The sequence below is a fragment of the Mesoplodon densirostris genome, chromosome 2, assembly GCF_025265405.1.
Source record: "Mesoplodon densirostris isolate mMesDen1 chromosome 2, mMesDen1 primary haplotype, whole genome shotgun sequence".
Lineage (NCBI taxonomy): Eukaryota > Metazoa > Chordata > Mammalia > Artiodactyla > Ziphiidae > Mesoplodon > Mesoplodon densirostris.
Window position 1 is genome coordinate 44,697,731 of NC_082662.1, and position 26,567 is coordinate 44,724,297.

Sequence of the window (26,567 nt, forward strand, 5' to 3'; positions counted from 1 at the left end):
ACTTCCTGGTATATACCCAAATGAGTTTACAGCAGGGACTAGAAGAGTATTTGTAAGCCAATGTTCACAGCAGCATTATTCACAATAGCTAAAAGGAGGAAACACCTCAAAAGTCTATCAACAGATGAATAAACAAAATGTGATATATACATACAGGGGAATATTATTCAGCCTTAAAAAAGATGGAAATTCTAACACATGCCATAACATGGATGAGTTTTGAAGATATTATGCTAAATGAAATAAAGCAGATACAGAAGGACAAACATGGTATAATTCAACTTACATGAGGTACCTAGAATAGTCAAATTCACAAATAGATAGTAGAATGGCAGCTGCCAGGAACTGGAAGGAGGAGGAAATGGGGAGTTATTATTTCATGGGTGCAGAGTTTCATTTTAAGATGAAAAAGTTCTAGAGATGATATAGTGATAGTTGCACAACAGTGTGAATATACTTAATGCCACTGAACAGTACACTTAAAAATGGTTAAAATGGTAAATTCTGTTATGTGCAGTTTACCAAAATTTTAAAAAAGCACGTCTCTTCCCCACTTGATTTCAGAATCAGACGAGAAAAAGAGAGGGAACAGAAAAATAGCAAAATGTCAGCTTTATCCTTGATATAAAGCTAGGTTGGAGAACACGGCTCAAGAGTGTTTTAGAAATGGCTTGCTAACGCTCTCTGAATTGAAGTTATCCACGAGAACTGAAATATTTCCCCCAAAAGGCAGAGTTAGTCGTGCAGTCTACTGCACTGACTAAGAATATGCCAAAATACTGGCTGTCTGCAAGCTGGAATGAAGAGAGAGATGAAAAGGTTAGACTGAGCATGCCCAAGGTCATTCTACTGCACTCACTAATCAAATAAGTCACTCCTGTGAAGGGGAAGAAGAGGCAGAGAAAGAGGCTAACAGTGTTACCATAGTAAAGTCCCTCTCATTGAAACAGTGTTCCTATATTATATAGTAGCTTCAAAAGAAAACAGAGGGGGAAAATTAGGGGAAAAATTCAAGAAAAATTTCCTGGGACTGAAGAATTTATATTCTAAACTGATTGAGGAATGAAGATACAAGAAAACAGTTGAATTGATGGATTTATTGATGTGTTTGACCATAGTTAGAGGAGTTTCAAAGCTCTGGCAGAGAACTAGGGTAGAATTCATGTTAGATCACAAAGAGTACTAAACAAAAATAATAGTAATAAGGCATCTTAGATATGATGCACAAGCAATAACAATAATCATAAAAATTTAGAACTTTTGTGCTTCAAAGGATACCATCAAGAGAAAATTTTTGCAAATCATTTATCTAAGAAGACCTATATCTAGAATATATAAAGAATTATTACTACTCAATTTAAAAAATTAAAGTTGGACAAAAGATTTAAACAGATACTTGTCCAAAGAAGATACACATAGTATAAGATAAGAAGATGACAGATGACTAGTAAACACATGAGAAGATGTTTAACATCATCAGCCATCAGGGAAATGCAAATGACAATGAGATACCACTTTATACCCTCTAGGATGGCTATAATCAAAAAGACAGATAGTAGCAAATGTTGGTGAGGATGTAGAGAAATTGGAACTCTCACACGCTGCTGGAAGGAAAGTAAAATGGTACAATCACTTTGGAAAAGTCTGAAAGATCCTCAAATGGTTAAATGGTTTCCATATGATCCAGCAATTCTATTCCTATTTATTATATACTTGAAATAAATGAAAACATACATCCACGCAAAATTTATATATAAATGTTCATAGCAGCATTATTCATAATAGCCAAAAAGTATCCATCAACTACTGAATGGATAAATAAAATATATTCATACCATGGATTAGTCAGCAATAAAAGAAATGAAGTAATGATACATGCTACAATATGGATGAACCTTGAAAACATTAAGTGAAAGTACTCAATCACAAAAGATGACATATTATATGATTCCACTTATATGAAATGTCCAGAATAGACAGAGACACAGAAAGTAGAGAGACCTCCAGAACGTAGATCTAGAGAGACAGACAGTGGATTAGAGAGACAGAAAATAGATTATCATCTGCCTAGGGCTTGTACAGGTTGGACCACTGGGGAGGCTGACAAGTAAGGGGTGTGGGGTTTCTTTCTGAGGTAATGAAAATGTTCTAAAATTGTGGTAATGAATGCACAACTCTGTAAATATACTAAAAACTAATGAGTTGCACACTTTAAATGGGTGAATTGTATGGTATGTGAATTATATCTAAATAAAGCTGTCTTTAAAAATAAGGCAATTTTTAATACTAGAGACAACAAAGTTGCTCAAGAAAGAAGATGTAATCATAGTAGACTACATGTTTCAGTATGAACAATATTTTGAGCTATAAATACTGATACTGGTTTATCAAAAAAATTGGGATGTATTTTAGAACAGGAAGTGGGATGTTACATCTAAATTTCATGTTCAGTAAAGAGCTATTAATGAAAAATTAATAAATTACTAATTTTAGCAACAAAATCAACCAGATTAAAGATTTATATCAAGTAAAATAAATGGAAACAGCAAGAAATCAAACGTTTTAGTCCACAGACACGAAAATTATTTGACAAACCCTCTCTGCAAATAAAATATGAATTTTTAGGCCATGACATAATGAAATAAGAAATTTACAAAATAAAACATAATAAAGATCCCTGAAAAAAGATTCGTTCATAGGTGAAAACTTAACATATGACAGAGTTGGCAATATAGGAAAAAAGATATACCAGGAATTACCAAACTATGGCTTACAGCCTTCAAACTAAGAATGGTTTTTACTTTTTTAAGTGGTTGGAAAAAAATCCAACAAAAGATTAATATTTCATGATACATGAAATTATCTGAAATTCAAATTTCAGTGTCCATAAACAAAGTTTTATTGGAACACAGCCACACTCATTCATTTACTTATTGTCTATGGCTGCTTTTGAGTCACAATGGCAGAATGGAGTAGTTGTGAGAGAGCACACGCAGCATTTTCACTGCTGCTCGACAACCTAAAAACTGCAGCAATGCATTTATAACTGAACAGCATTTCAAGTGTCACATGTACTGTAACTGTTTCTTTGGAACAACAGCACATATCTATCATGCCCAAATAAGGAAAGGGGAAAGGTGAATTCAAATGTCACACTGTCAATGTGGATTTTGTTAATAAGTTCCTATCTTAAAAAAAATTTAAATAAATAAATTCCTATCTTTAGTAGTCATTTGCTCTTGTAGACTTTATAATCATTAGTTCTGTTAATTTTTGTCAGAAATAGAAGCTGAGGGACTTCCATGGTGGCGCAGTGGTTAAGAATCTGCCTGCCAGTGCAAGGGACACGGGTTCTGAGCCCTGGTCCAGGAAGATCCCACATGCCATGGGGCAATTAAGCCCGTGTGCCACAACTACTGAGCCTGTGTTCTAGAGCCGGCGTGCCGCAACTACTAAGCCCGCGCACTGAGAGCCCGTGTTCTGCGACAAGAGAAGCCACCGCAATGAGAAGCCTGTGCACCTCAACAAAGAGTAACCCCCACTCGCCACAACCAGAGAAAGCCCACATGCAGCAAAGAAGACCCAACGCAGCCAAAAATAAATAAATAAATTTATTTAAAAAAAAAAAAAGAAATAGCTGAATTTTGTTTCTTTTTGGCTGCTCCACACAGCTTTCAGAATCTTAGTTCCCAACCAGGGATCGAACCCAGACCCGTGGCAGTGAAAGCACAAATCCTAACCACTGGACTGCCTGGAAATTCCCAGAAACTGAATATTTTTAATTTCCCTTACTCTAGAGTAAGCAGTTTGATGGCTTAGCAATAGGAACCTTTTATTGCAATGTTTTGAGCTCAGAGTAAAAACTTAAACTTTTTTGAAGAACAGCCTTCAGCCACTGTCAAATACCAGATGGCTTTGGAAGTTAGCTTTTGCTGTGGACTTGATGTTTCTTAATGATTTCAACCCAAAATTACCAAACAGTGCCTATACGCAAAACTTATGTTTCAAAAACAACTAATGTTATCTGAATTTCAAGCAATGGCAAGTGGCTTTATACTTTTCCTGTGCTGCCAGAAGTTAAAACAAGAAGCCCTATCTCCATTCCCACACAAATTTGCCGCAGATATGTTTTCCAAGCAAACTACGGTTCCAGCAGTGTTTTTCAGATGGTGGTGCAATCACAAAGGAAATTTCCTTATTTTGAAGTCCTTTTAACTGTGCAATTGAGGAGCTTCCACCTAATTTTCAATCAGAAATGATTAATCTACAGTGTAATGGCATTCTAAACGGCAAAAATATCAGAGAAGAAACTAACAGAATTCTATAAATGCCTTCCAAGCAATGAATATGCTCAAATAAAATCAAATGCTCATAGACTAGTATCAGTATTTGGTAGTTCCTGTCTGTGTGAAAACACATTTTCAAAGATGAAATATGTAAACTCTCATTACAAATCAGTATTAACAGATGACACATTTGCAATCAACTTTAAAGACAGGGAACATTAACTTTGAACCCCCTCAAAAGCAAAAAGCTATCCCTCCCAAAAAGAATTCCACCTCTTCTCACTAGTGGACCTGTATTACTAAATAAAGTACTACTATTGTATTTTGAACTTAATAAAAATTTGCAGAAGGAATTCCCTGGTGGTCCAGTGGTTAGGGCTCAACACTTTCACTGTGGTGGCCTGAGTTCAATCCCTGGTCAGGGAACTAAGATCCCGCAAGCTGCGCAGCATGGCCAAGAAAAAAAATTTTTTTCTTTTAAATTTGCAGAAATTTGTTTTCTTTCTTGTTATATAGGTACCTACATAATATCCTTAATTTTGCCTCTTGACTGACAAAGTCTAAAATATTTATTATCTAGCCCTTTACAGAAAAAATTTGGTGACCTCTGGGATATAGACTTTTCAAAAGGTGTGCTTGGACAACTGGCTGCCTATATTTTTAAAGAACAGTAATAAAATTAGATCCTTACGCAAGTGTAAAAAGCAAAACTATAAAACTTCTAGAAGGAAATAAGATGAAAAAGCACAAACCATAAATACAAAGATGAATAAATCTGATTAAATTTTAAGGCTTTATAAACAAAGGGTAATGATAAGCTATATAGACTTAGAGAATATATTTGCAACTCATATAATCAAAAATGGATTAGTATTTAAAATATGTAAAGAATTCTTACAAGTCAATTTAAAAGAGGGGAAAAAAAACAACCCAATAGAAAAATGGGCGGTTCATAAAAGGAGAATCCAAATGGCCAGGAAACATGAAATAATGTTTGATTTTATTAGTAATAAGGGAAATTGCAAATAAAAAAATTTTTAAGAGAAAAATATTTCCCACAGATCAAGTTCTCAATAATTTTTTTAAAAATCTAACAATATCAGGAATTGGTAATAATATATAGAAGCAGGAACTCTGGAATAAATGTAAATAGTACAACTAATTAGAAGAGTACTTTGGCAACATCTATAGTAAGGTTAAAAATTAGTCATTTCACTTATAGGTATATAAATAAAGTCTAAAATGTGTACTCAAGGAGTCATGTATAAAAATGTTCACTAGGGCTTCCCTGGTGGCGCAGTGGTTGAGAGTCCGCCTGCCGATGCAGGGGACACGGGTTTGTGCCCCGGTCCGGGATGATCCCACATGCTGCGGAGCGGCTGGGCCCGTGAGCCATGGCCACTGAGCCTGCGCGTCCGGAGCCTGTGCTCCGCAACGGGAGAGGCCACAACAGTGAGAGGCCCGCGTACCGCAAAAAAAAAAAAAAAAAAAAAAATGTTCACTGAAGCACTGGAAATAACCTAAATATACAACAATCGAGAAAAGATAAATTGTGGCATAATCAGAAAACAAAATACAACAGAAAATTGGGAATAATCTAAATGACCAGTGGTAGGAAAACAAATAAACAATGATATATTCACACAAGATATTAAACAGTATATAACACAAATAACTAGTATTACACTTGTATTACACTTATCAGCATGAACAAACCTCAAAAGCAATGTTAAACCAAAAAAAAAAGGTTATGAGACATCCAATGTGATATAATTTCTATTTATATGTCTTAAAACATGTGAAAGCAATAATGTATACTGTTTATAGATAAATGCAAATTTAATAAAAAAGTATAAAAATATACATAGGAATGGTATATATATATAAAATTCAGATAATGGTTAAGACTGGAAAAAGAGGGTAGGGAATGCAATAGGAGGGGGCAATATCCAAAGAGCTTCAAGTGTATCTATATGGTTTTATTCCTTAAAAAAAATATTTTAATCTGAAATAAAAACAAGAAATAAAATGATTTTTAAAAAGGAAGACTGCAAAATATATCCTTATATATCCATCAGGCCAGAGGAGAAAAGGATGAAGGGATGAAGGGGTCAGAGATGGAAGTAAGACTATGAGAAAGGCACCATTCTAGGCACTACAGATATAGGGATGAACAAAACAAAGTCCTTGCTCTCATGAACAAGTAAATATATAGTATATCAAATAGCAAATAAGTGCTATGAAGAAAAGTAAAACAGTAAGAAAGAGCATAGGGGTGGGGAACCTAAGTATAATTGTTATTCAATACAGGGTGCTATTTAAAGCCACAACACAGGGAGCAAAAGCAGACAGGGAAGAGAAGTCCAAGAACTGAGCCCAGGCGCTCCAAAATTTAAAGATAAGGAGAAAGGAGATAAGGAGAAACTTTGCAAATGAGGCAGAAAGAGAACTAAGAACAGTGTTGACCTAGAACTGAAAAAAAGCATTTCCAGAAGGAAAGAACGATCAACTGTGTCATAAGATACTGAAAGGTCAAGTAAGATAAGAACTCGAGAACTGACCAATTGTAAAAGTTATTGGTGATCTTGAAAATAGCTATTTTGGTAAAGCAAAGTGGCAAAAGCCCACTCTGAGTTCAAGAAATAATGGGAGTAGATGAACTGCAAATTTTGAATACAGACAACTCTTCTAACAAGCTTTGCTATCAAGCAAATAGAGAAATTTGAGTAGCTGGAAGGGCATAGGTCCAAGGGGATCTGAGCAAAGAAATGCTTTTCCCCAGAAGATAGGAACAATTACAGCATATTTGTATGCTCATGGGAATGATCTACTAAAAAGGGGAAATTGATGATGCAGGATGGAAGGGGAACAACTGGTGAAATAATTGGTGGCTGGGATCAATAAAGAGGGGGTGGGATCTATTGCACAAGTGGAAAGATGCGTGTTAGGTGTACAGACAGTTGATTTATTAATAACAGAAAAGAAGGCATACAAAGATTCAAAGAAACAAAATCCCTCTCTACAAAAATTTCAGCATAATAGAGGGGAAAGAGAAACCAGTACTTACAAAAATATGAAATAGCTTGGAAAATAATTGCTACAGGGGCACACAAGAGCGTAAATAACTCGCATATAGGAGGGGAAGATTGAAGGAAGAGAGGTAAAGGGTTCACAGAGGAGGTAACGTTTGACCAGAGTACAGCATATGCCAAGAAAAGTAGCACAAAACCGCATAACAGAATGTGAAGCTGGAAAGTTAAGAATCAAAAAATGGAGGGACTTAGACCTTATCTGCCATGGTTAAGAATTTTGCTTAGAAGGAACCAAATGAGAGAACACAATTCATTTATATTCTAGTTAGTGCTCAGTAATGTATTTTCATAGAATAGCATTTAGGCTATCATGTAATAAGAGCACTATCTAATAGGATTACTGTAAAGATTAAATGAGATAATCTATGTAAACTCCATAGAATAGCACTTAATACCTAGTAAGCACTCAACAAATACCAGTTATTATTAGGAAAACAAAGATCATTGTTGGTGGTGGTAAGAGAAATATAAAATCTCTGTACACGTCTTCAGAGGACCACGTGAACCTTCCAAACTACAATCTACTTCCAACCTTTCTGCAAACAGTTTAATTCTGGTCCATGTAACTAAGCCCACCATCTCCACCACAAAAAAAGAAAAAATAATACACACACACACACACTAGAAAAGGACTATAATATATTCAGTTTCCTATGACTTGGACAGGCTTAATGACTGACTTCATTCTAGGAACCAGTATGAAAATAAGACCTATGTCAGAGTGGAAGTCCCAGAACAAACCATCTTCTTATCTGCCAGTTCTCCCAAGTAAAGAATATCCTAGAAACAGATCAGATCACCAGAGGTTACCCTACATATCTACCAAACCCATTATGATTGGGTCTACACCCAAAGGATTCAGTTGAGAATAAACAGGCTTCTAAGGTAAAGAAAAATTTGATAATCTAAACATCCTATAATGCTAATGATTAAATTATGGTGTATCTACACCATGGACTTCTAAGTGGACAAAATATATTGAAAAACACTTAATAAGAAAATGTTCACAACATTGTTAAAGATGGTATTATACCATTTCAAAATTATAAATTACAACTGCATAGCAAAAAGGAATAAATGTTACCAGTGGTTAATGCCAGGTGGAATGATTATAGGGAATTTTAAATTTTTGTTATCTAAATTTCCTACAAGGACCAAATAATATTTTTGTTTATTGATCAATCTTTTTTAATTCCTAAAAAGTAAACAACTCAAGTCAAATCTCTCCTTTTCTCTAGAGAAACAAGCTTACTTAATATCACTTCTAATCATTTCTCAACATATCTACTAAACACTGTAAATTACATTTTAGGTAAACATATAATGGGAGGTGTTGTTTTCTGGGTTTTCTTTATAAAAATGGAATTATACAATATACTGTGGTTTGCAACTGGCTTTTTTCATTCAGTAGTAAATGGGACACCTCTCCATATCGATATATAAAACCATCTATCTATTTTAAACACTTTTTTAAAATAAATTTATTTATTTATTTACTTATTTATTTATTTTTGGCTGCATTGGGTCTTCGTTGCTGCGCACAGGCTTTCTTTTTAGTTGCAGCGAATGGGGGCTACTCTTCATTGCGGTGTGCAGGCCTCTCATTAAGGTGGCTTCTCTTGCTGCGGAGCACAGCCTCTAGGTGTGCGGGCTTCAGTAGTTGTGGCACATGGGCTCAGTAGTTGTGCCTCACGGGCTCTAGAGCGCAGGCTCAGTAGTTGTGGCACATGGGCTTAGTTGCTCCACGGCATGTGGGATATTCCCAGACCAGGGTTCGAACCCATGTCCCCTACACTGGCAGGCAGATTCTTAACCACTGCGCTACCAGGGAAGCCCCTCTATCTATTCTTATAGTTACATATTATTTTCATTGTAGAATGGTATAATAATAATCTTTAGCCAACCAATGGACAATAAAGTTGTTGCCAACTTTTTGCTATTACAGTGCTGCAAATATCATTTAATAATTGTGAACATATTAAAACAATAACAGCTAACATTTGAATGCTTATTACGTGCCAACTACCACAAGCTTCTATATGAATTAAATATACTACAATATCACCATTCATATTATTTGTATAATTTAAATTTTTTTCTCTGTAACCTGCCTATTCATACTTGTTTTCTCTCAAAAATCAAGTAATTATTTTTTAAAACTGGCCAGGATATAAATTTGATCTAAAAAGTTCCCAGCAGAATATCCCCAAGAGTTCCATGAAAATGCCTGGCATATGGGCACTCATGCATTTAGACATTCTACAAATACTATTTGAGAACTATGACATGCTGTGAGTGAGCAAAACAGACTTGAACTCCAGATTCATAGGTTTTTAGCCTAGCAAACATTTGTTAAATTAAGTTAATAAGAGGAAAGAAAACAAAAGTGAAGAGGGGAACACATCAATTAGAGAAAGAATAGTAACATATACATCAGTGCACACCATTCAATACACAATTATTGGGTTGGCCAAAACATTCGTTTCTGTAAGATGGCTCTAGTAGCGCTTAGTTGTGTTTAACCTCATTCAAAACAATTTCATTAGAGTGTTTTGTTACAGCTGTCGTATCAGTGTGCATTTTAAAAAAAACATCAAAATTGTTGAATTTTTGTGTAGCCATTTTAATACTGAAGATGGAAGAAAAAAAGCAACATTTTCGGCATATTATGCTTTATTATTTCAAGAAAGGTAAAAGTGCAACTGAAACGCAAAAAAAGATTTCTGCAGTGTATGGAGAAGGTGCTGTGACTAATCAAATGTGTCAAAAGTGGTTTGAGAAGTTTCATGCTGGAGATTTCTTGCTGGACGATGCTCCACGGTCGGGTAGACCAGTTCAGGTTGATAGCGATCAAACTGAGACATTGAGAACAATCAATGTTATACAACCTGAGAGAAGTCAACATACTCAAAATATCCACATCAAGCGGTGAAAATCATTTGCAGCAGCTTGGTTATGTTAATCGCTTTGAAACCGTGACCACATTTCTGCATGCAATTCACTATTTAAACCTAACGAAAACGTTCCGTTTTTAAAACAAATTGTGATAGGTGATAAAAAGTGGATGCCGTACAATAATGTGGAAAGGAACAGAATGGGGCAAGGGAAATGAACCACCACCAACCACACCAAAGGCCGGTCTTCATCCAAAGGTGATGTTGTGTATATGGTGGGATTGGAAGGTAGTCCTCTATTATGAGCTCCTTCCGGAAAACCAAACAATTCATTCCAACAAGTACTGCTCCCAATTAGACCAACTGAAAGCAGCACTTGATGAAAAGTGTCCAGAATTAGTCAAGAGAAAACTTATGATCTTCCATCAGGATAATGCAAGACCACATGTTTCTTAGATGACCAGGCAAAAACTGTTACAGCTTGGCTGGGAAGTTCTGATTCACAAGACATTGCACATTCGGATTTCCATTTATTTCGGTCTTTACATAATTGTCTTAATGGAAAAAATTTCAATTCCCTGGAAGACTGTAAAACGCAACTGGAACAGTTCTTTGCTCAAAAAGATAAAAAGTTTTGGGAAGATGGAATTACGAATTTGCATGAAAAATGGCAGAAGATAGTGGAACAAAACGGTGAATACATTGCTCAATAAAGTTCTTGGTGAAAATGAAAAATATGTCTTTTATTTTTACTTAAAAACTGAAAGAACTTTTTGGCCAATCCAATATAATTACCCCTTAAAACAGTCTTGCCACATCTCGTGGGTCTAAGCTACTATCTTCAGATTAATCTTAAAACACTGCTTTATTTACATCATTTTCATGCTCAAGAACTCATAACTTCTCTCTTACTATTTCTCAAATATACTTCACCCATTCTCTACACTATCTATCTCAAACCTTCACTGCTAAAGGCTTCCCTTCTGTTTCCCACTCCTTCCCATACAACTTCTTAGAGGACCACTTAAGTTGACCTCAATGCCTACTTTACAGGAAAAAAAGTCCCTAATCCTTCAGAAGAGAAGGAAATCAACACTTACCAAGCATTTATACAGATCACTAAAAGAAGCAGAATGGATGTCCTGGAGGTATGATTAACATTTCCAAAAACTTAAAACAAATTACATATAGAGAAGTAAAATTCCACAGGCTATTTTAATAAATGCAGACTGGTAAACAAGTATTTTGTGGTGTTATTTTCAACAAAATATTCCTTTAATCAGGTCTACCTCTGGTACTTATTCACACATTCAAAAGATAAATAATTATAATACAATGGATGTGTACTGTAATGGACCATGTATAAAGTCCTACTGAAATACAGTGAAAGGAGGGATTAGTTCTGCCTGGAAAGGCTTCACAGAGATAACATCTGAGCAGGTCCTAGAAGGGTAATTCAGCTCTCTGGGCTGCAGATGCCTCATGTCTATTTCCGGTTACAAAATTCAGAGGACTTAACTTTAGGATGGTTAAATCTTTAAAATTCATCTAATATCGAGGTTTTCCACCTTTATTTTAAAGTAACAAAATCTTTCCTTTAAGAGTCTAATTGAAAACGTTGGTATATAAAACAGATAAAAGTGGACCTGCTCTTTTGAAAGGAGAGGAAGTTATTGGAAAACACTGCTATTCTTAATCAACACCCTTCACTTTAAAATAAGACAACTGAGACACTAAGGACAATGATTTGGCAAAAGACCACAAAAATGTAGAAATGCAACAATTACTCAGACAATACTTTTTAAGCATTATCTCCTCTTTGAAGTCTTTTCTAACTTTCTCCCCAGGTAGAGTTTATACCACTCCTTACTTTATTCCTTGCTATACCCAGCACATACTTCTATTATAGTTTCTATAAAACTTTAGTGCTCTAATTATACCTTTTTTATGTGTCTGTGTCCCTCCACTACATTGGAAGCTCCCTGAAGGCAGGGACTGTCTTAATCATCTTTGTATGCCCAGTACCCAGAATAATATATCATTTATTAAGTTATATTCAACTGAGTTTCAGAAAAGATTTAAGATAGCTCAGCGCTTAGCACACAGTAAGACTTGGTAAGTATTTTTCAAATGAATATGCCAAAAATGAGGTCATTAAATGAAACAATACATCAAAGGCAGTTAGAACAGTATCTGACACATAGTGTACATTCTATAAATATTACCTATTATTACATAACTTTATATAGGCAGCAAAAAAACTGAAGCTGTTATTTAATCTGGACAGCAAAAACTAAATAACTTTTATCAAGGTTTCAACTTGCTCATTTACATTATTACTAATATAACCACATCTTTGATGAGAAAGAGAGAAAACTTAGCCCATCCATAAAGATCTTCAGCCTGGGAAGAATAGTACAAAGAGTTGTGTACTGTTAATCTCTAGATGTGGAGTGAAAGAATTTAGGCCTGTCTTCAATTTAGGGCTAAAACACTTCGTTCTAGACCTTAGTTTCAGTCACCTGTCTTTTGCGGGTGGTGGGGAGTGAAAAAGATTAAGGCTAAGGTTCTTTCCTGCTCTAACAATGTAGGGGCATACAACAAATTTAACCTAGAATCCTTCAGCTTTCAACTCAGTAAGAACTTTATAAAAATCAGTAAATTGTGCAGGGCATTTGGTGTCAGATGGACAGGGTTCAAACCAGCTCTGTTATTATTCAGCTGTATAATTCTGAACAAGAAGCAGACTCTCTGGATCTCAATTTCCTCAACCTTTAAAATGAAGTTAGACAATATGCTCTCTCCTTCAAATACATTACAGTCATGTCGTTCTATGGCATAAGTTACCTGTGAAGAAAATATTTAGGTGGGGATTGAGCCACCAGTTATTAGAGATGTTTAGAGGATTATGGCATAAACCAAAAGTTGAGAATTTCAGGATTAGAAGAAACCTTACAAGTCTTCTATGCCTCAGTTGAAATTCAAGTCCTCTCTAATATATTCTTGGAAGAGTTCACCCAACCATTATAGCAATGAGAAACAACCCATGGAAATAAGTCACTTCATCACAGGCCAACTCTGATGCCTAAATTCTTTTACTGAAACCACACGATCCTCTAGTAACTTCCACCCATTAGTTTTACCCCTCTTTCAACTACAGGCACCTCAAGTATTTGTGGATAGTGATGATATGCCCCTTAATATCCTCTCCAAAATTAAAATCCCCAGCCCCTTCAACCTTTCCTCATAACAGAATACCAAGAAAGGCTCCCTGACCATCCAGCCTGCATCCTCAGGAAAACCTCCACTCTTGCTTTAGCGAATGTCATAACTACTCGAACAACCCTTCCCGTTCTGACATCCTGATTCCTGGTGGGACCCAAGATCTGCCCCTCGGCGAGCTGACACCACACAGATGTCCCTAACTGCCCTTGCCACTTCCATCCAAGGAAGCTACTGGGGTGGGAAGTGTACCCCTGGTTGCTCCTTCGGAAGATTAGGAGACGAGAAGGGACCACAGCGGGAACAGAGAGGCCGCCCCCTGCTCTCCTCCCCGGTCCGAGCCTCCTCCCTCACCGGTATTGCTTGGGATCGCTGGGAGACTTGACGATCTCAGGGTCTCCGACATTACTGACAGGCCCCCTCCGTCCCTCCTCCTCAGATTCATCGGCTCCCAGACGAGCAACCCGGCCGCTCTCGCCCAAATCCTGTCCATTGGGCTGCAGGTCAGGGCAGCTGCAGGTGGACTTCGCCTTGTTCCTTCCAGGCATGGTCAGAATAGGAAAGGGTCTGGCAGCCGCCGAGTCTTCGCACCAACCCCGCGCTTCTATTCTCCACAGCGCCGCGAGCTCCCGCCCGGCCTCACACCACAACTTCCTCCTGGTGGCACAGACTGCAGCAACCGTGACTCTCCTCAGCATTCACCACCAAGCCGGAGCAAGGGGCATCCCGCTCGCCAAGACCCACCTCCTCCTCCTACTGCTCCAACTGCTCCTCCTCCTCAGCGCGCCAGAGGCGGTGGCGGCCGGTAGTGGTGCTGCCGCAGTCGGGGGTTGGGGGAAACAGGCCTGAAGCCCTGCCCCCATCCGGTCTCCCTCACGCCAACTTCCCTCATCCCCACGCCCTCCTGGCCGCCGATGACGCAATTGATTCTAGCCAATAATAAGGCAAGAGAGCAGTCACGCGCACGTAATCAACCAATGGAAACAAGGAATAAAAAGAACCAACGAGCCCGGGCCGAATTCTCGGAGCACCCAGCGAGCTCTTCGAAACCAGGGGTGGGCGGGGCGAGGAAGAAGAGGCGGAGAGAGTGGCGCGGAGGACGACGGGAGAAGTGCGCCAGGACGGTTGCGCAGCGTTTATGACGGAAGCGGGAAGGTGGTTTGAAGAAGTGGTTGATTAGCGCTTCTGGGCTCAGAGGAAGAAATTCCCCTGATGAGAAAACCGATAGACGAGTGGAGAAAATTAATTCCCAAGCCTTTTTTCTCCCCACTCGTGTCATATTTTGCTCATCTTCCCCTCAAACCTGGGGTGGAGACTGTGGCCGTGACTCAGCACGTAAAAAGCAGAACGCCGGAAGTATTTTTCTGCCGCCGGATGGAAGCGGCGCTTGAGTGGAGCTGAGCTGAGCGCCAGAAGCAGCAGTTTTGATTCTCCGCCTTGTTGCCTGCTAGACCTTCGTGCTGTTCGCCCTCAGGGCCTAAGAAAGTTTAAAAGACCGGTGTAGATGTGTTCAGTCTTGCATGTGAAAAGATTTTTTAGCTCCCCCTCAGACTGGAGTCCACAGCCTCAAGTTAGCCAACTTTTATTGAGCAGCCACCTCGTGTCAGGCTGCTACCCTCAAGTCCTTTTTCCCAAAGTTTTTTCTGCTTTCAGTGGCCTTTGGTGGGCAAAATGTGATTGAAACAGACATACTTGAAAATAAAAAGCAGCTGACATACAATATGTCTTATTAACCATGGGATGAGGGTTCCTAGCACATAAAAGGAATAAATATGAATGAGTGAATGGAGAAACACTTGAAGCAAGGAGATTTATGGTTGATCGTTATAAGTAAATTTTTCTAGGCTTCCCCAACTCCAGATACAGGGGATACAATCATGAACAAAACAAAAAAACTTGTCTTCTTGGAGCTTGCATTCAAAGGGGAAAAAACACAATAAAAACAGATTTTTTTTAAAGTGAAAGCTATGACAATGAATAACGCAGGATAGGAGAGTAAGGAGTGGGAAGGAAAAATGCAACGATTCAGGCAGGAAGTGAAACCTGAACCAGGGCAGCAGATGAGATAAGTTCATTGAAAAATATCGTTCAAATATCCCAGTTTGTTTTCAAGAACCTATCAATTTTTAAATTAAGCAATTCCACTAGATTGCCCTCCTTCAGAGCAGTGTATTTTCTTTATTACCAGTCCCTAACATAGCTTCCCAGTGCATTGTAAAACCGTAATGTTTGTTGTTGAATAAATACCTGAAGTGACATGACTATTTTGGGGTGGTTTTTTTTTTTTTAACTCTCCAAAGCAATAACACACTACAAGTAATGATTCCCAAAATGGGGTTCACCTCTTGGTGGGTGTCTAGCCAAAAGACACAACTAAGCCAAACACTGGGAGAAAGAAGGATTAATTACCTGCAGCAAGTAAGGAAAATACTGGGGATCTTTCCTAAAGCAGTGTCTCCCTGAACAGCAAAACTGGGGAAGTCTTAAGCTAAGGGAACATGCATATTCATGAAGGGATTTGGGTGGTGTATGCATACACATGCAGGGGCTTGAGCAGCGGCAAATTCAACAGTGAATTGGGGCAAAGTTTGACAAAGTCCAACGTTTAGTAGATTGAAGTCATAAGGGTCAGAAAAGGTCAACATGATCATTCCTTAGATTCCTACCAGTCTGAGGTCTTAGCATGTAGTTAACATTCTCCAACGGGGTAGGAGTTTAGTTCCTGTAGAACAACTCCAAGATATGTATCAGATTAATACTCCTCCCTTGAGGAGGAACTAGCACTCTCTTTTATCACTGAACTATTGTTTCTTGACCTTTTCCTCTGTTCCTGCATTCCTTTGTTCCCTTAAGATCATTAATTACTGAGACCTGCTCAAGGGCACGCATTGTGGCCAGGCTTAGATCACAAAATGGCTTAGTCCAAAATGGCTTCTCTTGTGTCAAAAACACTATATCTGGTTCTTTTCCTCTGAGGACTGCCTACCCTATCTGCTTACAGTAAGGAATCTTCAAATTCAGCCAACAATTGGGATTTTCTGACTAGAAACAAAGAGAGGCCACATCCTAAAGTGTGACTGTCAGTTTTTCCCTTTATAAAGAGGCCTCTGAATCTTACACGTCACCAGACTATTGAAATAGGGCTTCCCTGGTGGCGCAGTGGTTAAGAATCTGCCTGCCAATACAAGGGACACGGGTTCGAGCCCTGGCCCAGGAAGATCCCACATGCTGCGGAGCAACTAAACCCGTGGCCACAACTACAGAGCCTGAGCTCTAGAGCCTGCAAGCCACAACTACTGAGCCCACGTGCCACAACTACTGAAGCCTGCATGCCTAGAGCCCGTGCTCCGTAACAAGAGAAGCCTCGACAATGAGAAGCCCGCACACCGCAAGGAAGAGTAGCCCCTACTCACCACAACTAGAGAAAGCCCGTGCACAGCAACAAAGACCCAACACAGCCAAAAATAAATAAATAAATAAATTTATTTTTAAAAGGAATATAGCAACACTCTGTAATTAGGCATTCATTTATTCATTCAACCAACAAATATAGCGCCTAACATGTGCCACACACAGGGAATAGAGTAATGAATAAGAAATTTTCCTGTTCTCTTGGAGCTTACAAGCAAACTAGTTGGAGAGATATTAAAAAAGCATGCAATTTTTTAGATTTATCATTGTGAATAGTTTTTGAAAGAGGGACCTAGTTTGGTCAGAGAGTTTCTCTAACGTGACATTTAGGCATACATTTGGAAAATGTATAAGAATTGGTATAGGAATGTATAGGAATAGACTTGTTCAAAAGCTCTGAGAAAGCAAGTCTAATATGGCTAAACTATAGTAATCTGGGAGCAAAGGAGAAGTGAGTCGGTGGTCAAGATTATACAGAACCTTCCTAAGAGTAAAAAGAAGTCATTGCCTTGTCTATTTTGTGTGTAGCTGGATTCCTAGCTTCTAGAATAGTGTCTGGCATATTAAAGGTACTCAGTAAATAATGGTTGGACAAATAAAACAGGAAGACATTATCACAGGTGTTTTCCAAGTAGATCACTCTGGCTGATGTGTGAAAAATAGTTTGGGGGTCAGGTGGGAGGAGGCCAAGACTGAAAGAAAGGAGAGAGAGAGCACTTAGGAGGGTATTAAAGTGATATAGACACTAGAAAATGATGGCTCGGATTTGAGGAGTAAGAGTAGAGATACATGTACACAGATATGTCATATATTCAGGAGGTAGAATTGACTGGTTTGGGGTAGTAACTGATTCAATGTGTAAGAACAAAGAAGAGAGAGGTGTCACTCCCTGGTGTCTAGTTTTCTGGGTGAATAGATCATGGTGCCAGTATCTCAGTAAACAAGAAATTTTGAAAGAGGAGCAGGTTTGGGAGGAGAAAAGCCTAAGCTCAGTTTTGGATATGTTTTGTTTGAGTCATTTGTGAACCATACAAAAGGAGGATCAGGTCTGGAGTTCAGAAAAGAGGCCTAAATTGGAGATGTCAATTTGACGTTTATGGGCTTCTAGGTGGTAACCAAAGCCTTTTGAATAAAATCACCTACACTCATTGTGAAGAGAAAAAGTCTCAAGAACCAAGTTTTGAGAAGCTTATAGAAGAGGAAGAACTCCCAAAAGAGACTGAGAAGGAACTACCAGAATGGTAAGAGGAAAACCATAAGAATGTAATATCAGAGGAAAATTTTCTCTTTGATGCTTGGCCCAATACAATTCTGACCCCATAGCAAATGTCAAAAGTGTCAGATTAGATGTGTAAAATATGAGAACTAGCAAGGGATCACAGGAGTACTTTAATCTGGCCTCTTCAGCTATAAAGAGAAAAACCTATCCAGAGAGGTGAAGCTCACAAGTAACCTGTGGCACAGCCAGGACTCCCAAACCAGGAGTGTTATTTTCCCTTTTTTTTTTTTTTTTTTTCGGTACGCGGGCCTCTCACTGTTGTGGCCTCTCCCCTGCGGAGCACAGGCTCCGGATGCGAAGGCTCAGCGGCCATGGCTCACGGGCCCAGCCACTCCGCGGCATGTGGGATCCTCCCGGACCGGGGCACGAACCCGTGTCCCCTGCATCGGCAGGCGGGACTCTCAACCACTGCGCCACCAGGGAAGCCCACTCCTTCCCATTTTTACCTTAAGGATTTCTCTCCCGGGAATTCCCTGGTGGTACAGTGATTAGGACTCCACGCTCTCATTGCTGAGGGCCTGGGTTCGATCCCTGGTCTGAACCCTGGTCGGGGAACTAAAATCTCACAAACTGTGTGGTGCAGCCAACTGTCCTGTCAGGTCTGGTGACCCTTCTCTCCCTATTTTTTTCTGATGAGGTCAGAAATCATGAAAATTAAGCACATCTCATTTTTATGTTTGATGCCTGCTTCAGAAAGTTATTTTAGTCAATGCAATGGCTGTCTGCCTCCCAGAGGGACAAATCTGCGCCTTACTCCTAAAAATTCAAAGGTAAATTGTTTTATTAACCCCATTACCCACCTTTATATTTGAGATTCAGGATAATCAGAAATGTGGAATATTGATTCTAGGGTGAGTAGATTGGGAGTGCTGTGAGCCTCAAACCTAAAGTTATCTATCTTACTTTAGTGTCTAAAATTCCCCCATTAGTGATTCATTGTCCTCTTTAGAACTCCTCTTAAATGCCAATAATATCCTTGGAAGGAGTAAAAAACTAGCACCATTTTGTGAATGGATTTGCTTTTATTTCTCCCTTTTTGAAGCACACTGTGGGCAACTTGATATCACCATGAACCCAGGTGATAAAGAGGTTGCTAAATGTGAGAGGAAAGGCACAGAAAGAGGAAGTAGGTAACAAGAGAAATACTATTTACTTTACAATTCTGTCCTGGGCCCATGCTCTAAGCAATTATACTTTTGGAGCTCTAGTTATTAGTGTCCTGCCCACTGATGGCTCTCCACATTTGGTAGCTTTGTATCTAGGTCAAGAAGCAGGCATGTTCTTATAGAGTCTTCTGTTGTGAGATTAAATGTGTGCACAACATACCAAAGAATTTGTGTGATGATAAAAATAGTTTTCTATTGTACTATAAGCATACTTCTAGAAAGAATTTAGTGTTCAAACGTCAAAATAAATTGAGTGACTTTAAAAAATACTTTATGTCAAATGAAAGTTATTCTATCACAAATCCAGCCAAGAGCTCCTCAACTCTCATCTAAAGATACAGATTTTGGGCATAGGAGGGAGGCCAGGGAGATAAGGAGAGTCAGGCAGGAGAGGCCCTCCCAGACCAGAGGAGCAAGAGAGGTGAGGAGGGCATTTGCCCCACCCACTTGAGCCCAGGAAGCCTTCTGGGCTCCCAGGTGAGGTCCCCTGCCCTCTGAGACCAGGGGTGGGGGGCACGCCTGGGCCCCTTCTGTTCCTTGAGCCTAAGCCCCACCCCCCACAGCTCCCAGGGCCTTTTCCAGCCCTGTGGGTCCTGAGCATTGGCCCCACCCACTGCCCAAACCTCATCCTTGCTTAGGCCCCACCCTCCACAGCCAAGGCCTTTTCCTCCCACCTTTTTTCTTCTTTTTCCCTCCTCCTCTTTTTTACTATTGTGGTACTGATGTACCTTCCAGTTGTTGATTAATATATATATTTTTTTTTAATTAATTAATTAATTAATTTGTTTATGTATGTATGTATATATGGCTGCATTGGGTCTTCGTTGCTGCTCGTGGGCTTTCTCCAGTTCCAGTGAGCGGGGTCCACTCCTCATTGCAGCGCGTGAGCTTCTCATTGCGGTGGCTTTTCTTGTTGTGGAACACAGGCTCTAGGCGCGCGAGCTTCAGTAGTTGTGGCACGCAGGCTCAGTAGTTGTGGCTCACAGGCTCTAGAGCACAGGCTCAGTAGTTGTGGTGCACAGGCCCAGCCACTCCATGGCATGTGGGATCTTCCCACACCAGGGCTCAAACCCATGTGCCCTGCACTGGCAGGCGGATTCTTAACCACTGCGTCACCAGGGAAGCCCCATCTATATTTTTATTTTTATATTCTTTCTAACATACCTGTTAGTTTCCTAGTCTAATTTTATTTTTTACTTTGTTATTGTTCTTTTTTTTTTTTTTTTGCCGCCGCATGCGGCTTGCAGGACCTTGTTTCACGAGCCCAGGAACGGGCTGAAGCTCCTGCGCTGGGAGCTCTGAGTCCAAACCACTGGACTAGCAGAGAACCTCAGACCCCAGGGAATATTCATCAGCGTGAAGTCTCACAGAGTTCCTCATCTCAGCACCAAGACCCAGCTGTACCCAATAGCCTACAAACTCCAGTGTTGGAGGCCTCAGGCCAAACAACCAGTAAGACAGGAACACAATCCCACTCATAAAAAAAAAAAATTAGATGGCAAAAAAATATGTCACAGATGAAGGAGCAAGATAGAAACCTACAAGACCAAATAAATGAAAAGGAAATAGGCAATCTACCTGAAAAAGAGTTTAGAGTAATGATAGTAAAGATGATCCCGAATCTTGGAAAGAGAATGGAGGCAAGGATTGAGAAAATACAAGAAATGTTTAATAAAGATCTAGAAAAACTAAAGAACAAACAAACAGAGATGAACAACACAATAACTGAAGTGAAAAATACACTAGAAGGAATCAATATCAGAATAACTGAGGCAGAAGAACGAATAAGTGAGCTAGAAGACAAAATGGTGGAAATATCTGCTGAGGAGCAGAATAAAGAAAAAAGAATGAAAAGAATTGCAGAGAATCTGAGAGACCTCTGGTACAACACTAAATGCACTAATATTCAAATTATAGGGTCCCAGAAGAAGAAGAGAAAAAGAAAGGGTCTGAGAAAATATTTGAAGAGATTATAGTTGAAAACTTCCCTAACATGGGAAAGGAAATAGTCACCCAAGTCCAGGAAGCACAGAGAATCCCATACAGGATAAAACACACCAAGACACATATTAATCAAACTAACACAAATTAAATTCAAAGAAAAAATATTAAAAGCAGCAAGGGAAGAACAAAAAAAAAAACATACAAAGGAATCCCCACAAGGTTATCAGCTGATTTTTTAGCGGAAACTCTGCACTCCAGAAGGGAGTGGCAGGACATATTTAAAATGATGAAAGAGGAAAACCTACAACCAAGATTACTCAACCCAGCAAGGATCTCATTCAGATTCGATGGAGAAGTCAAGAGCTTTTCAGACAAGCAAAACTGAAGAGAATTCACCACCACCAAACCAGCTTTAAAACAAATGCTAAAGAAGCTTCTCTAAGCAGGAAACACAAGAGAAGAAAAAGACCCACAAAAACAAACCAAAAACAATTAAGAAAATAGTAATAGGAACATACATATCGATAATAACCTTGAATGTAAATGGATTAAATGCCCCAACCAAAAGACACAGACTGGCTGAATGGATATAAAAACAAGACCCATATATATGCTGTCTACAAGAGACCCACTTCAGACCTAGGGACACATACAGACTGAAAGTGAGGGGATGGAAAAAGATATTCCATGCAAATGGAAATCAAAAGAAAGCTGGAGTAGCAATACTCATATCAGATAAAATAGACTTTAAAATAAAGACTGTTACAAGAGATAAGGAGGGACACTACATAATGATCAAAGGATCAATCCAAGAAGAAGATATAACAATTATGTATGTTTATGCACCCAACATAGGAGCACCTCAATACATAAGGCAAATGTTAACAACCATGAAAGGAGAAATCGACAGTAACACTTTAACACCCCACTTACACCAATGGGCAGATCATCCAGAAAGAAAATTAATAAGGAAACACAAGCTTTAAATGACACAATAGACCAGATAGATCTTATTGATATTTATAGAATATTCCACCCAAAAGTGGCAGAACACACTTTCTTCTCAAGTGCACACGGAACATTCTCCAGGATAGATCACACCTTGGGTCACAAATCAAGCCTCAGAAAATTTAAGAAAATTGAAATCATATCAAGCATCTCTTCTGGGCACAACAGTATGAGACTGGAAATCAATTCCAGGAAAAAAAATGGTAAAAAAACACAATACATGGAGGCTAAACAGTGTGCTACTAAATAACCAAGAGATCACTGAAGAAATCAAAGAAGAAATTATAAAAATACATAGAAAATAGTGACAATGAACACACGATGACCCAAAACCTATGGGACGCAGCAAAAGCAGTTTTGTTTTGTTTTTTTTTTTCACCTTGAGCATAAATGCTTTATTGTCACCTTAGGGTTCTCAGGCAGGTGGGGCTGTTGCACATCATGGGAGGGCAGGTACACTGAGTTGATGGCAGAGCTGCGACCAGTGCTCCCTCTGTCCTTCCTACCCTCCCCCCACTCCGTGGCTCGATGGAGTGCAAGTGGGTCATTCATAGGCTGCCCCTGGGGCCTTCTCAGATAGAAAGGAAAGGCGCCCCCGACATGTACCCCCACATCCCCCTCATGACTGCCTCGCCCTGTACCCTTCTCCTCATAGTCTGCTACTGCTCTTTCTACAATTAACATTCATACTTGGGTGGTCAGTACCACACCCAGGAAGGTCTTACTACCCCTGTCCCTTTCCTGTCAGCTTCCAGTCCTTGTCCTGTCTGGCTCCCTAAACAGGCTGAGCCAGTCAGTCAGTGCACTCTGCCCTTCAGGCCCAGGCCCTGCACAACCTCCTTCCTCTTGCTGCCCCACCTGCAGCTGCACCCCCACCCCCACTCCCATCCCGGACCCCAGTTCAGACCAGGGCTCAAGTCTTCCAGTGCATTCTGCTTTCAGGATCACATGCTCCCTGTGGGCACGCCGTCTTACAAACCTCTTTTAAGTCTCCTTGACCTCAGTCCTTGGCAGGGCCCTTCAGCCTTCCAGTCAGCGGACAGGGGCCCAATCCCAAAGCCAGAGTTTCTGGATATGTCCCCACCCATCCTCCTGCGACCTCACCTCCCGGGGCAGGATGGTGGGGAATGGGGCCGGTTGGTCCGCCTCAGCCCGCTCCCCAGGCCCTGGGCCAAAAGAGAGTTCACTGGGGCCGAGGGGGGCTGGCACTGCGCCCTCAATTGGAAAGAAAGTCGATGGCGGCGCGCACGGAGCGATTGGTGCTGACGTCGACGGCAGTGACCTTAATCTCGGTGTCGCCAAACTGCATGGCAGTACGGAACTCGCGGCGGCTAGGGGTCGCGCCAGCGGCATGGGGGCCTCCCTCGGCGGGCTCGAGCTCTAGACTGAGCGCGCCGCACTTGCGCACGCCCGGGTCGGTGATGAAGCGCGCGTCCTCGGCGGCGCAGCAGTACAGGTTAATGAGTACGCGCCGCTGGCCTGGGCGCGCCGGGCAGTAGCTGCGCAGCACCTCCTCGCCCAGGGCCACCGACTGCTCGGAGGCCACGAAACTCTCGAACAGTCGGTGCACAAGCGGCGGCCGTCGCGAACCAGCAGCTTGTCGGGCGGGTGGCGCCCAGCCCCGAAGCGGTTGAGCACGCCCACGCCGTAGGTGAGCGGCGAGCGGCGAGCGGCGAGCGGCGCACCGGAACCACGCCCGGAGCCTGCCTGAAGAGCACCGCGCCCTTTAGGATGGTGAGGCCCACGTCGTGGGAAACCACCACGCGGAGGCCGCGGGCGCCCAGTGCTGCGTGCACCGCGTGCTGCAGCACGGCCAACTCTACGAAGCCGCCCACCAGGAACAGCAGCTTCACACTCGGGGCGCGCCAGCAGCGCCTCTGCGGTACAGGAGTGAAGGGTGGGGGTAAGGAGGAGGGACGGGGAGTGGGCCACTGAGGCCACCACTGCGCAGCCACTGGCGCCTCTCCTCTGCCCGCCTGTATCCTCGGGCAACCAGAAACTAGTCATTTCACTCTAAAACGGTAGCCTGGTTCCCATAAAGAAAAACACCGGGCACTTTCGTGAGGGCCCCTGACAATCCTTATGGGCTCTGCTTCCCCACCACACCGTGGAGGGCTTGAGATAAGGGTCTGCATTTATACATATTAAATGCCTACTACGTGCAAGACATTGCACTCACTCTCTAGATACTTCAGCTCATTTAAATCCCTGTGATAACAGCTTGGGGGACCTAATACTATCACCCCATTTGGGGAAACAGGCACCAGAGGTTCTCTAACCGGGCAAGACTGCACATCTTCCCGCCTATCTCTTAATCCCCACCACACTGCATCCTCCAGGTATTCCAGATGATTCTGGGTCTCATTCCAGTGTATGGATATGGGGAGGTTTCCAGGCACTAACAGGGTAACATATTCCCGCATCTGGGTGTGTATGTTGAGATGAATGAAGGACCCAGGCTCAGGTGCTCACCTATGTGCTGGATGATCCCGCTGACCGTGGGCTGAAAGAGGTCGTTCATGGCCTCACAAGACATCCTGAGCATCCCCTGTGAGGACCACTTCACGAAGTTCACGCTGCTCCTGCGCAGGGCCGTCTCCACATTGTGGCCTCTCTGCTTGCTGTAGAAGTCAATAAACGAGAAGGGCAGCGAGATGTTGAGCGCCCCCGCACAGTGTGGGCCTGCGGTGCGTTTGCGGGCCTCGAAGGCTATAGTCAGATCTACCCAGGCTGCTGGGCGTTGCCTTTTGAAGGTGGCAATGAAGTCCTCGCCGAAGATGCGTCCCAGCAGCTGCTCGAAGGCCAGGTCCACGCCCATCGTGCCACAGGGGCCACCAGATGCCTTGTAGAGTTCCTTGAGGGTGCCATGGGGCTGCTCCAGCTGGTGCACGGTAAGGTCCACCGTGCCTCCCCCGCAGTCTGCCACCACGTAGCGGTCTCCTGCTTGCATCTCAGCCCACAGTTCTCCGACACCCAATTCCACCAGGAACGTGCAGCTGCGGCGGGACCTTCGAAGCTGCTCTCGGGCCTGACGGAAACTGGAATCAATGGAGCGGCGCTCGCCCAGGCGCCCACTGCCTGGAGCTCGGCTGCTCAGGTCCACGAGCTGGTGCAGACGCAGCTTGCAGCAGTAGACAGAGGCGGCCTCAGGCTCCAGGGCGATGACTAATTGCTCTGCATCCTCTCTCAACACCAGTCCGGCCAAGTAGGCAGCCTCTCGCATAAACTGCTTAGCTGGCTGTTTCCAGATGGCCGGCACTGTCAACACCCAGCGCACAGTGTCCTTCTCTGGCAGCGATGGGCACTGGTCCCTCAGCTCCTGAAGGGCATGCTCCTTGAAGAAGCGCAAGGCATGGGCGAACACCTCCAGGGCAGGCATTTTCTTTCCATTTACCGCTTCTAGCTGGGTCTTCAAGGTGAGATCAGTGGCACTGTGGATCTTCATCTTGAACTTCTCAAAGTAGAGCCAGTCACGAGCCTCCTCAGGGTCCAGATTGTGGTAGTAATCACGGGCTGTATAGCCAAAACTGTGAAAGGCACCCTCTGGGGTCAGCAGCAGGCAGGTGGGGGTCTTCTGGTAGACCACACCTGGGTCCCCACCCTCCCATTTCCTTTTAGGGTTCTTGTGAATATGGTGCTTGGCATCCACTTAAATCTCCATAAACGTTGCTCATGGGGTCCTCTCTATCCATGGGGCCATGGGTCCCATCCGACATCCTCAGCTCCTGCTCCCTCATCATGTGGATGGCCTCAGAGTCACTGGCAAAGCTGAAAGCATAGCCACTGGATGTGGTGCCAAAGTCGATGGCTCTACCACGGAGAAGGGGGCCTGCTGGGGGGCTCGGGCCTCAGGCTTTGGAGACTGTGAGGGTGTGAGGGGGACAATGCCACAGATTTCCTCGGTCCTTGGGGAGCTGGGTGGGCTGGGCACTGGAGACCGCTCTGGGCTGGAGCCGCTGTACAGCCCCTGCAGGCCCATCTCCGGGACAGCCAGCATCTTTGTAGGCCCTGTGGCTCTGCCCTGCCGACAGCTCGACCTGTGTCCAGACGCCTGGATCCTGGGCCCAAAGCCGGTGGGGCCCAAAAGCAGTTCTAAGAGGGAAGTTTATAGCAATTCAATCTCAACTCAAGAAACAAGAAAAAACTCAAATAAACGATCTAACCCTACACTTAAAACAACTAGAGAAAGAAGAACAAAGAAAACCCAAAGTCAGTAGAAGGAAAGAAAGCATAAAGATCAGAGTAGAAATAAATAGAAATGAAGA

General features: G+C 41.8%; 1 protein-coding gene and 1 pseudogene across 4 annotated transcripts in view; both read right to left on the bottom strand.

The window, feature by feature from the left end:
* Positions 1-14,361, bottom strand: part of NRDC (nardilysin convertase) — a 93,548-nt gene extending 79,187 nt beyond the window's left edge. For all 4 annotated transcript variants that reach the window (XM_060089786.1, XM_060089785.1, XM_060089782.1 and 1 more), the window contains exon 1: positions 13,849-14,361. In XM_060089786.1, coding sequence (XP_059945769.1) covers positions 13,849-14,192 — 344 coding nt within the window. In that variant the 5' untranslated portion in view covers positions 14,193-14,361. The remainder of the gene's footprint in view (positions 1-13,848) is intronic.
* Positions 14,362-23,518: 9,157 nt separating this feature from the next.
* Positions 23,519-26,299, bottom strand: LOC132479839 (heat shock 70 kDa protein 12B-like; annotated as a pseudogene).
* Positions 26,300-26,567: the final 268 nt, after the last annotated feature.